This window comes from Nicotiana tomentosiformis, chromosome 9 (genome assembly GCF_000390325.3).
Source record: "Nicotiana tomentosiformis chromosome 9, ASM39032v3, whole genome shotgun sequence".
NCBI classification, from domain to species: domain Eukaryota; kingdom Viridiplantae; phylum Streptophyta; class Magnoliopsida; order Solanales; family Solanaceae; genus Nicotiana; species Nicotiana tomentosiformis.
The window spans coordinates 25,985,921-25,999,285 of record NC_090820.1 but is presented as its reverse complement, the minus strand read 5'-3'; the positions used below and the strand labels follow the sequence as shown (position 1 = coordinate 25,999,285).

The following is a 13,365-nucleotide window of genomic DNA, read 5'->3' as shown; positions in this document are numbered from 1 at the left end:
TGACATAAGTGTGGGGTTTGAACAATGAAATGTATGTATTAAAGTACTTATGGAGGTGTAGTCACTCTTATATCTAAATGTATCATATCCGTCCAGCAGCGTACATTACAACCAGCTAAAAGTCCTACTTGATCCTTGACTGAATGAGCTCAATTAGAAGAGTAGTACACTACGGGCAAGCCTATGGTTCATCTTTTGTGGCATATGAATGTTGTTTCTGAGAGTGAGTGAATTCATTCTACCTTGAGTTCCTGATTATTCATAATTTTTATTGTGTGTGGAACTATTCTCTATTGTTGTGTGAGGGCACATGATTCATGAAGGAAAGGTAATGTCATTGACCTCTATGTTAGAGTAAGTGAGTCAATTGTGAATAATGCGTGGTACTTGTGAGTCAAATCTTGAGGTGAAGATGTTACACTATTGTGCTTAGTCTATTTTAAATATTCTTGGTGTGATGAGTTAGGAGAGTTGCTTAGTAAGGTTGTATCTATATAAAGTGTGGTTTGATTGCTCGAGGACGAGCAATGGTTTAAGTGTGGGGTGTTGATGGTAGGCTATAATCTCATGTTTTAGTCGATTATTACATTCCAACTTACTGCACTTTAGTTGAGTTTGAGCTTTAATCGCTAGTGTTTTGCACGATTTGTGTGTTTTATGCCTTGTAGAAGTGATTCCGAGCTATGTAGATGTTATAGAATGAATTCAAGTGATTTAGATCTTTGAAGGCTGAGTAAAAGCCCAAGGAATTAATTCAGGATCATGTTCGAGGATCAACGGATGATAGTTAAGAACGAACGAAGAATCGAGCAGGCATATTGTGCAGTGTCTAGTAAAATGCACATAACATTTAGCTCATAACTCCGTTTGGGATCCAAAATATATTGTTGTAAATCTAATTCAAAGGGCTACAACATTCATGTTTTACGTGTTTTCAAATTCCTAATAGAACAAGGTGAAAAGTATGCGGCCGCGCACTGACCGCGCATATGGGGCAGAACAGTGTGAAAAGTGCTTGGCCAAGTGCGCGGCCGCGCACGTCTAACTCCGGAAAAGTGTCCTTTTCACGTAGGAGAAGGTGTATTTGTTTGGACCCGACCCTACTTGGTATATATACATAGAAAAATAGTATTTTGAGGACTTTTGACATAATTTAGACCTAAAGAAGCTAAGGAGAAGAGGGAGAAGCAAGAGCACAAGGATTTCACCATTCATCCTCGCTCAAGACAAGGGTTTGGATGTTTTATGTTTTCCTTTGACTTAAAATTAATTGTGATAAATTTATCCATATCCATGGAGTAATTCTTCCTTAGGGATTGATGGATTTGATGTTTTGAGAATTGTTTGCGGATATTAACTCTAGTTTTATGTATTGAAGCGTTTTGGGTGTTTTTATTGTTGCATATACATTCACTTGTTTATGTAATCGAAAGAGGCATAATTTATGATGTTTTGCATTATCTTATTGGTTGAATTCATTGATTCTTGTTAGTAATCGAAAGAGGCTAGTTGAATTAATGTTTAAACCTAGTTATGAGGATAATCGAAAGAGGTTCTCCTAAGGATTAATCCACTACGAATTCTTGCATATCTTCACCAAGCTTAACTTAGTTCATATCGTAAGGTTGAGACTTAATCGAAAGAGGAGTTTCTACTGAATGTTTGAACATAATAGAATGAATTCGAGAGACTCACTTGAACCATAGAAGTGAAGTAACTAGAGTTAATTCCCAAACAAGTATCTTACACCTATCCAATCAACCCCTATTTTCTCCCCTTGATATCTTCTTGCTTACTCTTGTTGCAATTGTCATTAGCCAATAGTTAGACTTTTAGTTAATGTTAGTTTTAATTCACACAAATCTAAATTGTTGATCATCTTGAATAGCAATAAAGCTGTAAACTACGAAAAAACTGTTTAACTACAATCCATGTGGATACGATATTTTCTATATTATATTCGACCAGCAAGCATAATTTTGTATTATGTTTTTAGCTTGTCATTAGTCTCGTGCAAGAGATGGAGACAGTGTTTAGTCTCATGCAGGGAAAGGCAATGCTTAGCCTTATGCAATACTGGAGGCAATGCTTAGCCTCATACAAATTATGGAGACAGTGTTTAGTCTCATGTGCAGTAAAGGCAATGCTTAGCATTATGCAATAATGAGGGTAGTGCTTATCCCTATGCAAATTATGGAGACAGTGTTTAGTCTTGTGCGCAGGAAAAGGCAAAGTTTAGCCTTATGCAATGATGGAGACAATGCTTAGCTGCATGATGTGTAGAGGCAATGCTTAGCCTCATGCAACGTGAGGGAAATGTTTGGACCTATGCAATGATAAGGACAATACTTAGCCCTATGCAAGAAAAAAAATGACTAAATGCGAGAGGATAAAAGCATTTCTTAGCTTGACGTGTTTGCGTTTGGCGACTTTTGTCGGTATGAAGATAGTGAACTGTGTGTATGTATTTGCGGTCGTTCTTGTTATGTTCATTGTGACTGCGTCCAAAGAAAAATTGTGAGTTTTGCGGGGGGAAAGATTGGTTCATGCTCTCGATTCCTTGCTTTGCCTTTGCTCTTGTCTGGAGGCACTGTTTGAGTTACCCCGGGTAACGTCTGGCTGCTATAAAAATAAAATTTTCAAAAAAACATACATCTGTGATAAACTGCTTGTATAAAATGTAGTTGTTTTGAAATATGTGATAATGCATGAGAGAAGATAATTTGTTAAATGGATGACTGTAACACGCTTTTGAGACATTACAACTTCCTTAACTCGGAATAAGAGGATCCTCCTCAAAATTCTACCCCAGTTTAAATGCATACTTCCTACGATACATTCCTTGGCGATTTCAAACATAATGGGGTCGGGAAAACTCGAGATCATGCCCCAGTTTCTAACCATAGGGAGTATGAAGATTTTATTATGATGTGACCGAACCCACAGGGTTGCCTACGTATCCCCTCTTAAATGGGAATCAGGTCAAGCGTAGTTCAATTACATCAAATAGAAAGTGCAAACATAATCTTAAACATAGTATCTCTTGACTGCATCCGAATTGATGGGCTTTGGCCAGATCTCTCCGTCCATTTCTGTAAGTATAAGTTCTCTTCCTGTTAATACTCGGTGAACCATGTAAGGGCCTTTCCAGTTGGGTGTGAATTTCCCCTTTGCTTCATCCTAATGTGGGAAGATTTGTTTCAGTACTAATTACCCTAGTGTGAATTGCCTTGACCTAACCTTTTTGTTGAAAGCTCTTGCTATTCTATTCTGGTAGAGTTGACCGTGACATTCTGCGATTATTTTTTTTTCCATCAATGAGAGCTAGTTGTTCATACCGGCTCTGTACCCATTCTGTGACGCTAAGCTCGGCTTCCTATATGATTCTTAAGGAAGGGATTTCTACTTCGGCGGGAATAACGACTTCAGTATAGTAAACTAGTAGATATAGGGTTGCCCTAGTGGATGTACGAACTGTGGTGCGATACCCGATCAAAGCAAACTCTAACTTCTCATGCCATTGTTTGTAATTGTTTACCATTTTCCTTAATATCTTCTTGATGTTCTTGTTTGCGGCTTCTACGGCTCTATTCATATGCGGCATGTATGTTGTAGAGTTCCGATGCTTGATCTTGAATGTTTCACACATGGCTTTCATCAAGTCTCTGTTGAGACTGGAGGCATTGTCAGTATGATTGACTCATGTAATCCAAATCGACAAACGATGCGGTTGCGAGCAAAATCTTTTACCACCTTCTTAGTTACAGCCTTATAGGATGCGACTTCAACCCATTTCATGAAGTAATCTATAGCCACCAGAATGAACCTATGTCCGTTTGAAGCAGAAGGTTCAATTGGTCCAATGACATCCATACCCCAAGCAGAGAAGGGCCAGGGCGAACTCGTTGTATTGAGTTCGTTAGGCGGCACTCGTATCATATCAGCATGTATATGGCATTGGTGACACTTTTGAACATATTTGGTGCAGTCTGTTTCCATATTCATCCAAAAATATCCTGCTCTTAATATCTTCTTGGCCAGAATGAAACCATTCGTGTGGGGTCCTCAAGTTCCGGTATGTATTTTCTCGAGCAATCTAGACGGATCCTTGGCATCGACGCATCGCAACAATCCCAAGTCAGGAGTCCTTCTATACATAATTCCTCTGCTTTGAAAGAAATAGTTGGCCAATCTTCAAAGCGTGCGCTTCTGAGTGTGTGTAGCGTGGTCTGGATATTCTCCCTTTTCCAAGTATTCGTTGATGTCGTGGAACCACGAATTTCTGGCAATCTCTTCCTCAACATTAGCCTTATAAGCTGGTTGCTTATGAATTCCTATTGGGATAGGATCGATGAAATTCTTTTCTGGGTATTTTATCATAGAGGATAAAGTGGCTAATGCATCTGCAAACTCATTTTGAATCCTTTGAACATGCTTGAACTCTATCTTTGTGAATCTCTTGATCAGCTCTTGTACACAATGCAAGTATGGAAATATTTTGGTGTTCTTCGTAGCACATTCTCCTAGAACCTGGTGTACCAATAGATCTGAATCTCCGATTACCAGTAACTCATGAACGTTCATGTCAATGGCCAACCTGAGTCCCAGGATGCAGGCCTCATATTCTGCCATATTGTTGGTGCATGGAAACCTGAGTTTTGTGGATACCAGATAGTGTTGACCGGTTTCTAACACTAAGACAGCTCTGATACCCACTCCTTTGAAGTTTGCTGCTCCGTCGAATAACATCCTCCAACCATCGTATGCCATGGTAATATCTTCTCCCACAAACGATACCTCCTCGTCGGGAAAATACCTTTTCAATGGTTTGTATTCTCCGTCTACTGAATTTTCTACCAAGTGATCCGCCAATGCTTTCCCTTTGAGTGCGTTCTGGGTTACATAGATGATATCGAACTCACTCAGCAATATCTGCCACTTTGCTAGTTTTCCCGTAGGCATGGGTTCTGAAAGATGTATTTTAGCGGATCCATCCTCGATATGAGATATGTAGTGTACGCACAGAAATAATGCCTCAACTTATAGGCTATCCATGTCAGAGCACAGCAGGTGCGCTCCAATAAAGAATACCGGGCTTCATAAGGCGTGAACATCTTGCTCAGATAATATATCGCATGCTCCTTCTTTCCAGTTTCATCATGTTATCCTAGAACATAACCAAAGGCCCCATCCAACACAGACAGATAAAGCAGCAGGGGTCTTCCTGGTTTTGGTGGGACCAACACGGGCGGTTTGGATAAATACTCTTTGATTTTGTCAAAGGCTTTCTGGCATTCTTCAGTCCTGCTTGTTGTAGCATCTTTCCTCAGCATTCTGAAGATTGGATCACATATCATCGTCGATTGTGCTATGAAACGACTGATATAATTGAGGCACCCTAGAAAACTCATCACATCTTTTTTATTCTTTGGCGGTGGAAAGTCCTGGATAGCTTTGATTTTTTACGGGTCTAACTCGATACCTCGGGGACTGATGATGAAACCTAATAATTTTCCAGCAGGGACTCCGAAGGAACATTTTGCAGGGTTCAACTTCAAGTTGTATTTTCGAAGTCGATCGAAAAATTTCTCCAGGTCTGCTATGTGATCCGAACTCCTTTTAGATTTGACGATAACATCGTCCACGTACACCTCTATTTCCTTGTCTATCATGTCATGGAAGATAGTCGTCATGGACCTCATGTAGGTAGCCCCAGCATTCTTCAAACCAAACGACATCATTTTATAGCAATATATTCCTCATGGTGTGATAAAGGCGGTCTTTTCGGCATCCTCTTCATCCATCCAAATCTGGTGGTATCCTGCAAAGCAATCCATAATGGATTGGAGTTCATGCTTGGCACAGTTGTCAATCAGTATGTGTATGTTAGGCAGCGGTAAATCAACCTTAGGACTTGCTCTATTCAGATCTCGGTAATCGATGCATACTCTAACCTTCCCATCTTTCTTTGGAACTGGCACAATGTTGGCTAACCAGGTCGGGTATTCGACCATTCGGAGAACCTTGGGTTTGATTTGCTTGGTGACCTCCTCCTTTATCTTCAAACTCATATCTGGCTTGAACTTTCTGAGCTTCTGCTTTACTGGTGGACACATGGGATTGATAGGTAGCTTGTGAGCTACTATAGATGTGCTTAAACCAGTCATATCGCTGTAGGACCATGCAAATATGTCCTCATACTCCTTTAGGAATCTGATATACTCTTCTTTCTCAAACGGTGATAGATGAATGCTTATACGAGTTTCCTTGACTGTTTCGGAATCCCCTAAGTTAACGGCTTCAGTTTCCTCCAAATTAGACTTTGGTTTATTTTCAAAATTCTCTACTTCTTTGACGATTTCCTCAGGTATTATATCATCTTCCAGATCTTCCGAATCACTGTCCTTATGTTGTGTTGTCTTATTACATGTCACAGTTGTAGGTTCATCGGGATATGTAATAATTATGCTGAAAAGAATGTAGAAAGATAATAATAAATATGAAAAGCATAAATGCATTAAAACATTAAAATGTCAACAAATACGACTCGATGGCTCGAGTAATTATTTCAAAACAAAATACTAAAAATGTCTTAAATGCTCAAAACTATTTGAAAGTAATTCATGCTAATTTGCCAGGCTACCCAGGAACTCGGCGAGCCCGGGACGGTGCAGTGGTCCAGTTTTTGAGAAAAGCGCCCTCCTCCATTGTCTGAATAGTAAGATCTTCCTCCTCCTCCTCTGCCTCCTCAACGATTGCACTGCAGTCCATGTCTTCTTCATCTAGAAATAGCTTCCTCATGCCGGCCAAAACCTCATCTTCCTCAGATCCCCACATCATATCAGCCTGATGTAATGTCTGGTGCAGCGGTGGTATGGGTTGTTCCAGTGGATAATAAGGGGCACGCCATGGCGGTGACCAATCCTGATATTCTTACTATGTATATTCATATCCGAGTCCAAAGGTCGTGCCATGGTACTGTGGTTGTACGGGTTTGGTGATCCCCTGAAACCTTTTGCCAAGACCCTTGCTTTGTTCATATCCCGTCCACAGCAATATACTTTCTATCTTCTTGCTCCACCATCGATCCTTTTCAATTGCATTCACCCGTTCAATGCGGTGATATGTTTCTTCACCTAACTTCCTCCTGTTTTCGATGACCAGAACGGTCTGATTGGTGTATATGGGGTTTCTTCCATCTCCATGAATGATCACCGCCCGATTATTCCACTCAAACTTCACAGTCTAGTGCAGAGTTGAAGCCACTGCCCCGACTGCATGTATCCATGGCCGTCCCAACAATATATTGTAAGTAGCATATATATCTAGCACTTGGAACTCGACATCAAACCAAGTTGGACCCATTTGTAGATCGAGGTTGATCTCTCTGATAGTGGCTCTCTGAGATCCATCGAACTCTTTCACATTCATGCTTCCCATTCGTATCTCGTGTAGGCCTTTACCCAATCTCTTTAGAGCGGTCAGTGGGCATATGTTCAAACTCGAACCTCTATCTATCAAGACCCTGACGATGAACTTATCCTCGAATTGCACTGTGATGTGCAATGCCCTGTTGTGACTCAGTCCTTCTGGTGGTAACTCATCTTTGTGGAGAGTGATTTTGTGGCTCTCCAGTACCTGTCTGACCATGTTAGCCATCTCTCCACTAGTGATGTCGGCGGGTACATAAGCTTCACTTAACACCTTCATCAAGGCATTCTTGTACGCTTCTGAGTTTTGCAACAGTGATAAGATGGATATCTGAGCTGGAGTCTTGTTCAGGTGGTCAACAATAGAGTACTCCCTTGCTTTTATCTTCCTCCAGAGATCGTCAGTGCCAGTCTCAACAACAGGCGGCTTAGGTGCAACTTCCTTTTTTGTTTCTCCCAGATTCTCGGGTGTGTAAACTATGCCAGTTCTAGTCATACCTTGCGCGGCACCTGTTTCTTCCATTTTGGCTTTTCTTTTTCTCCTTGCTTCCGCAACATAGTCCCACGGGATGGCATCAGACTCATAAGATGGTGTGGGAGCTACCATTACAGTGTAGGGCGTAGCTACCTCAACTTCAAATGGCGCCTGGGTTTGTACCACAACTGGCATGAGGGTGACTTGAGATGTTTTAGGAACGTCTCCTTCTGGAATGAGTCCAATGGACCCTTCCTGATCCCACTCTTCATTAGTTTTTATCATAATCACTCCCTCACCTCTGTGATCCGGGAGAGGGTTGTTGTGAACATTTGGTGCAGCTTCCTTTCCTTGTATAACCTTAGTGTCGATCATCGTTTGAATCTTGTCTTTCAACGTGCGGCACTCCTCAATGGTATGACCATTCATGCCTGAATGATAAGAATATATTTTATTGGGATTGATCCATTGGGAGGGATTTTCCACAACAATAGCAGGAATAGGGATGACGTAACCAACGACCTTCAATCTCTCATATAGTTGGGATATGGGTTCAGCAATTGGGGTGCATTGTCTAGGTGGCCTGCGGTCAACATTTGGACGTGGCTTTGGGTAGTTTTGGCGGGCGGGTGGAGGTGAATGGTAATATATAGGTTGAGTGTTGTAGGTATGGTAGGTGGTGGCAGGGTATTAGTTTTTTGGTGGTGAGGGCTGATATGTGGGTGGAGGTGTTTGGTATTTGAGGGGAGACTTAGGGCCCAGGGCTACCATCACGACACCCACTTCTTTCTTCTTTGAGATACCTCTTGATTTCAAGGATTTATTCGCGGCTTGCATCGCCTCGAAATTAGTTACCATCCCGCTCTTGATTCCTTCTTCTATTCTTTCTCCTAACTTGATGATGTCGGAGAACTTGTGATTTTTGATGACCATCAACCTTTCGTAATACTGCGGATCTTGAGCTCTAACAAAGAACTTGTTCATTTGTTCTTCTTCAAGTGCTGGCCTTACCTTTGCGGCCTCTGATCTCCAACGTCTGGCGCATTTTCTGTGTTGAACCTAAATCTATCCATGAAATCTGATGCCATACTCACCCAATTAACCCACTTCTTTGGGTTTTGACTGATGTACCAAGACAAATCATCCCCTGTAAGTCTTCGCATGAACAGTTTCATGCGGATTTGTTTATTCTTACCCACTCCTACAAGCTTGTCGCAATATGTTCTCAAATGCACCTTCGGATCACCAATACTATCAAACATTTCGAACTTAGGAGGTTTGTAACCCTCTGGCAGTTCCACATCCAGCTGAATGCACAAGTCCTCAAAGTTTAGACCTTTAACGCCTTTCCCACCTTCAACACTCTGGACTCTCCCTGTGAGCTTCTTGAGTTCCTCTGCCATGTTTATAATGAGCAGGTCCTTCTCAGTAGATTCGGGTATGTATATGGTTTGCTGCGGGGTATGGGGGTAAGTTTTCCACTTATATCAGGTTGCTTTGATGAGTTCCCGGAACTTGGGTATATGGGTGGTCATTGGTCTAGTTTTGGGGATCGGGAGTAGGTTGTGGTGCATTTTAGGGGGTGTGATAAGTAGTGGTTTGCGGGTATTGAGTTAGATGGTGGTGGTGTTGTTGAGGGGTTGGCACTGGTGGCGGGTTAAGGTTCTGGGGAGGTGCGGGATTATGATACTGGTGTGGTGAAGGAGGATTTAGTGGTGGGTTCTGGTTTTGTGTGTTTTATGGTGGTGCTTGGTTTTGGATAGTCGAGTTTTGCTAGTTGATGTCGGGAACATTGAGAGTAAGGGAGAGGTTTGCCAGATTTCGGACATGCTCGAGCTTGCCCGGTAGTTCTAGGATTTTCTGCTCCAAACGTAAGACCAGCTCATTCTGCACCGAAGTACTTCTGCCATCTGAAGTTTCAACGTTTTCTGCCACAATAGCATTGTCTTTCCTGATACTTAAATCATCCATCTTCCTTTTTCCCTTGCTTTTGCCTTTTGGGTCGCTAGGTGGAGGAGGAGGTAGAGGACCTCTGGATCTAGTGTGGTATGCTGATGATGCCAGTATAAACGAACTATCTTTTGGGGATGGGAATAATCAAAAAAAAAAAAAAAAGGTAACCAAGCTAGTAAGGTGAAATAAAAGAATGTTTGCAGTATTTAAACATGTTTCGCAAAGTCATGCAATAATTAGCGTCCTAATTTTGGGGACCTCATTGTGCCTGAGGTAGGCCTAAGAGACACATAGACTTGAAAAAAATTGATGCCAACTTTGCTTCATTTCATTAATGCAAAAATAGCCAAAACAAACTTTCACTAAATCGACAATAATAACAAAGTCACTAATGGCATCAAGCTTTATTATATCAAAATCTAATCTAAGATAAAACGTAGTAAAGAACATTATCTCCTAATCTACTGGGTCCCTGAAGGACCTTCCCCATGCTTGGCTCTTTTGACCCTATCAATTAGGTTTCCCAGGTCGCGCATATCCAACGGTAAGTAAGCTTTTGCCAGATTCGCTCCTTCATCGTCGTTCATGCCTTGACCATTCGAGAGACTCTTTCTCATCTTCCCTTCTAGCTCTATCAGTCCTTGTTCCAAGTATCCCAATCATTCTGTTGACCTGGTGGCAATCTCTTTCCATTCCCTTATCGCCTCCATGTTCACTTTGTGCTACTCCAGATGTTTAGCTTCGGACTTGAACACCCTTTTGCGTAGCCTTTTGTACTTAACATGTGCCTCAGCCGCTTCATCTATGATCTTATCCTTCAGATTGACTCCTGGATTGACGTCCCCTGCTACGTCGTCTTCCAACCATGATAGATAGTAGTACATATGACCGGCGTGATACCTGTCTGGATCAATAGTTTCTCCTTCCACAGTGATCTTTTGGTTCCACATGTGTTGCGCCTCAAACTTGAACGGAATGACATCTCCCTTGAAATGTGCCTTGTATTAGACCATGTTGGATACCCGAGGTATGACTTGTTTTCTTCCAGCTTGTCTCATGACCTTTATAGGAGCGTAAGGCTGCCTCGCAGCCCGATTAGCACCAAATGAGTAGTCCCCCTTGATCTGATGATGAACTCACTACTTAGGAAACCATTCAAACATCCAATGTACCTGCTCGTCTGTCAAATTACTGAAGAAATACACCCAACCTACAGCATTTCCAGGCTTTGCAAATCTGTCTGGAATAAATATCATTTTCTTTGGGTGTTGGTTGGCTATGTAGTCATTCAATGGCCTTCGCACAAGCTCTTGATGGTACTCTCCTCACTGAAAGTGTCCCAGCATCCAGACTTGTAGCAATAGATTACAACCCTCAAAGTGTCTGAATCCCTTCTTGCACCAATCTAGAGCGTGGTACATCTCAGCTAAGATCATGGGGATGATAGTGTAAGTTTGTCCCTCGATGCCATCCATTAAGGTCCTGGCGACCATGGCTAAGCGATTAGGAATCCTTCCTCCTTTCATCGAAAATATCAACAACCCCAAGAAGCAAATAACGAACACATAAACCTAACGGTGCACTCATCCCAAGAAAGTAATCGCTAGTTCATCATGGTGAAGACGATACGACTTGCTATGCCCATAATGCTCGTAAAGAAACTCAAAAGGGATGTATGATTTATTCAGACATAGCAGTTCATCATTCTTCTTAAAACCCAACATTTTCAGGAAACCGCGGGGAGGGTGATTTTCTAGTACTAGTAATCCCGGACTATCCCATGAAAACTAGGCGAAACCTCCTATTTCTTCTAAGAGGGGAGTCATTTCTATATTGCCGAATAAAAAAATAGCTCTTTTCTCGTCCCAAAACATAGTGGTGGCCTCGATCAACTCTCTATTTGGTTGAATGTTCATCAAAGATGGAAAGTCACCAAGTATTCTCCTCACGTGATTTTTGTCACAAGGTGCAAGGTCTATTTGACTAGTCAACGCCATCAAAGATCGGGCAAGGGCTTAAATTACCTCAAAGAGAAGGTGTTAGGCACTCTTCGAGGTCCACAACTCTTAGTCCTCGACGAACTTTAGACTATGTAGATTATGTAATTAAGCTAGGTGACCAAATAAATAGAAGGGAAATTCAGAAGTTGTAGAGTCTTATTAAAATATATGAGAATCGGTACAAGTCTTAATACCTACAAAGGTACAAACTATATTGATATATGTCGTATGACTAAGTGTAAATAACACGCATATAAAAAAGAGGAGGGGTCCTAAGTTTTTTAGCCTAAAGGATCATCCCGTGCAACATAAATAATGCTTCACAACTCTCTTAAGGTAGAGGTTTCTCGTATTATTTAGCGGGCATATACTATCATCTCCCGCTACCCGATTACTATGTTGAAGTTATTTACTTAAAGGCATTCTAATACAATTCTAAGTCGTACCCTATGCGTGCACTACCCGTCCCATGCCTATAGTCCAGGAGACTTTGGACCTACTATCATGTGGTTCTAGACTATACTTAGGTTGCTCAAAAATGATAAAACTATGCGACATTCAAAACATATAGAACTGCATACAATAGTAATAAAAAGGCTCAAGTTAACCTCCACACATAAGCACGAAAGCACGCAAACAGATTTCTGGTTAGGCAGTAGACAGAATTAAGACGTATTAGAATCCTTAAGTTCTGTAGGCATGATTTCTATATAATTCCAGTATTATACAGACAGTGTTGTAATTTCTAAACTAACGTATAGGCAAATTAGAGCGTTACAAGTCCTATAAACATGATTTCTAATCGTTTGCATAATAAGGTAATGCAAAACAATCCCAGAACTCTGAATTGCTAGCACTGATTTTATAGGTATGCGTCTTAGGCAGGTGACAGTACCTTATAGACATGATCTCTAATAGTCGCATAATTAGGTGGTGAGGTCGTTCGAAAACACAGGATTAGTAACGTCAATAAACACCCTATAGGCAGGATTTCTAACAATTGACAATTAGACTTGATTTTATAATACTTTATCCCTATAGGCATGCTATCTAAGTGAGGTTGTACAAAACGCAGCATGAAGCAGTTGATTAATTATTAAACCTTATAGCCAGGGTATCTAGGTTAGCAAAGGTGTTGCATTATTGTATCCTATATGCATATTATCTAGGATCATTGAAGACATGGAAACAAGTGTAGCATATTTTGACAAGTTAAGTGTGTGCGTGATTCCTATCAGTGTGCAACACAAGCTAACAAAACAAACAAGGCATCCTGGACATAATAGCAAATAGAACACATAGACCATATAGGCATGTTTTCTACCCATTCATGCAAGTATTAGAATACCCCAACCCCCTTGTTCATTAATGCCCCCAATTGTTTGTTTAAAAATTATTACAGGCCCAATTTAGAATAATAAAACAAAATACAAACTTAATAGGGCTATTACAGGCCCAAATACAACAATTACAGGTCCAGTACAAGTACAAAGTAAATTAGCAGTGC

The 13,365-nt window shown here is 41.1% G+C and overlaps 1 protein-coding gene across 1 annotated transcript; it reads right to left on the bottom strand.

Annotated features, from left to right (window-relative positions):
* Positions 1-4,194: 4,194 nt before the first annotated feature.
* Positions 4,195-4,962, bottom strand: LOC138898502 (uncharacterized). Its single transcript, XM_070184571.1, has one exon. The coding sequence runs from the start codon at positions 4,960-4,962 to the stop codon at positions 4,195-4,197; it is 768 nt and encodes a 255-aa protein (XP_070040672.1).
* Between the last annotated feature and the right edge of the window lie 8,403 nt (positions 4,963-13,365).

Coding starts and splice junctions, on each gene's coding strand:
- LOC138898502 (XM_070184571.1), bottom strand. CDS start 4,962: ATGCCTACGGGAAAACTAGCAAAGTGGCAGATATTGCTGAGTGAGTTC.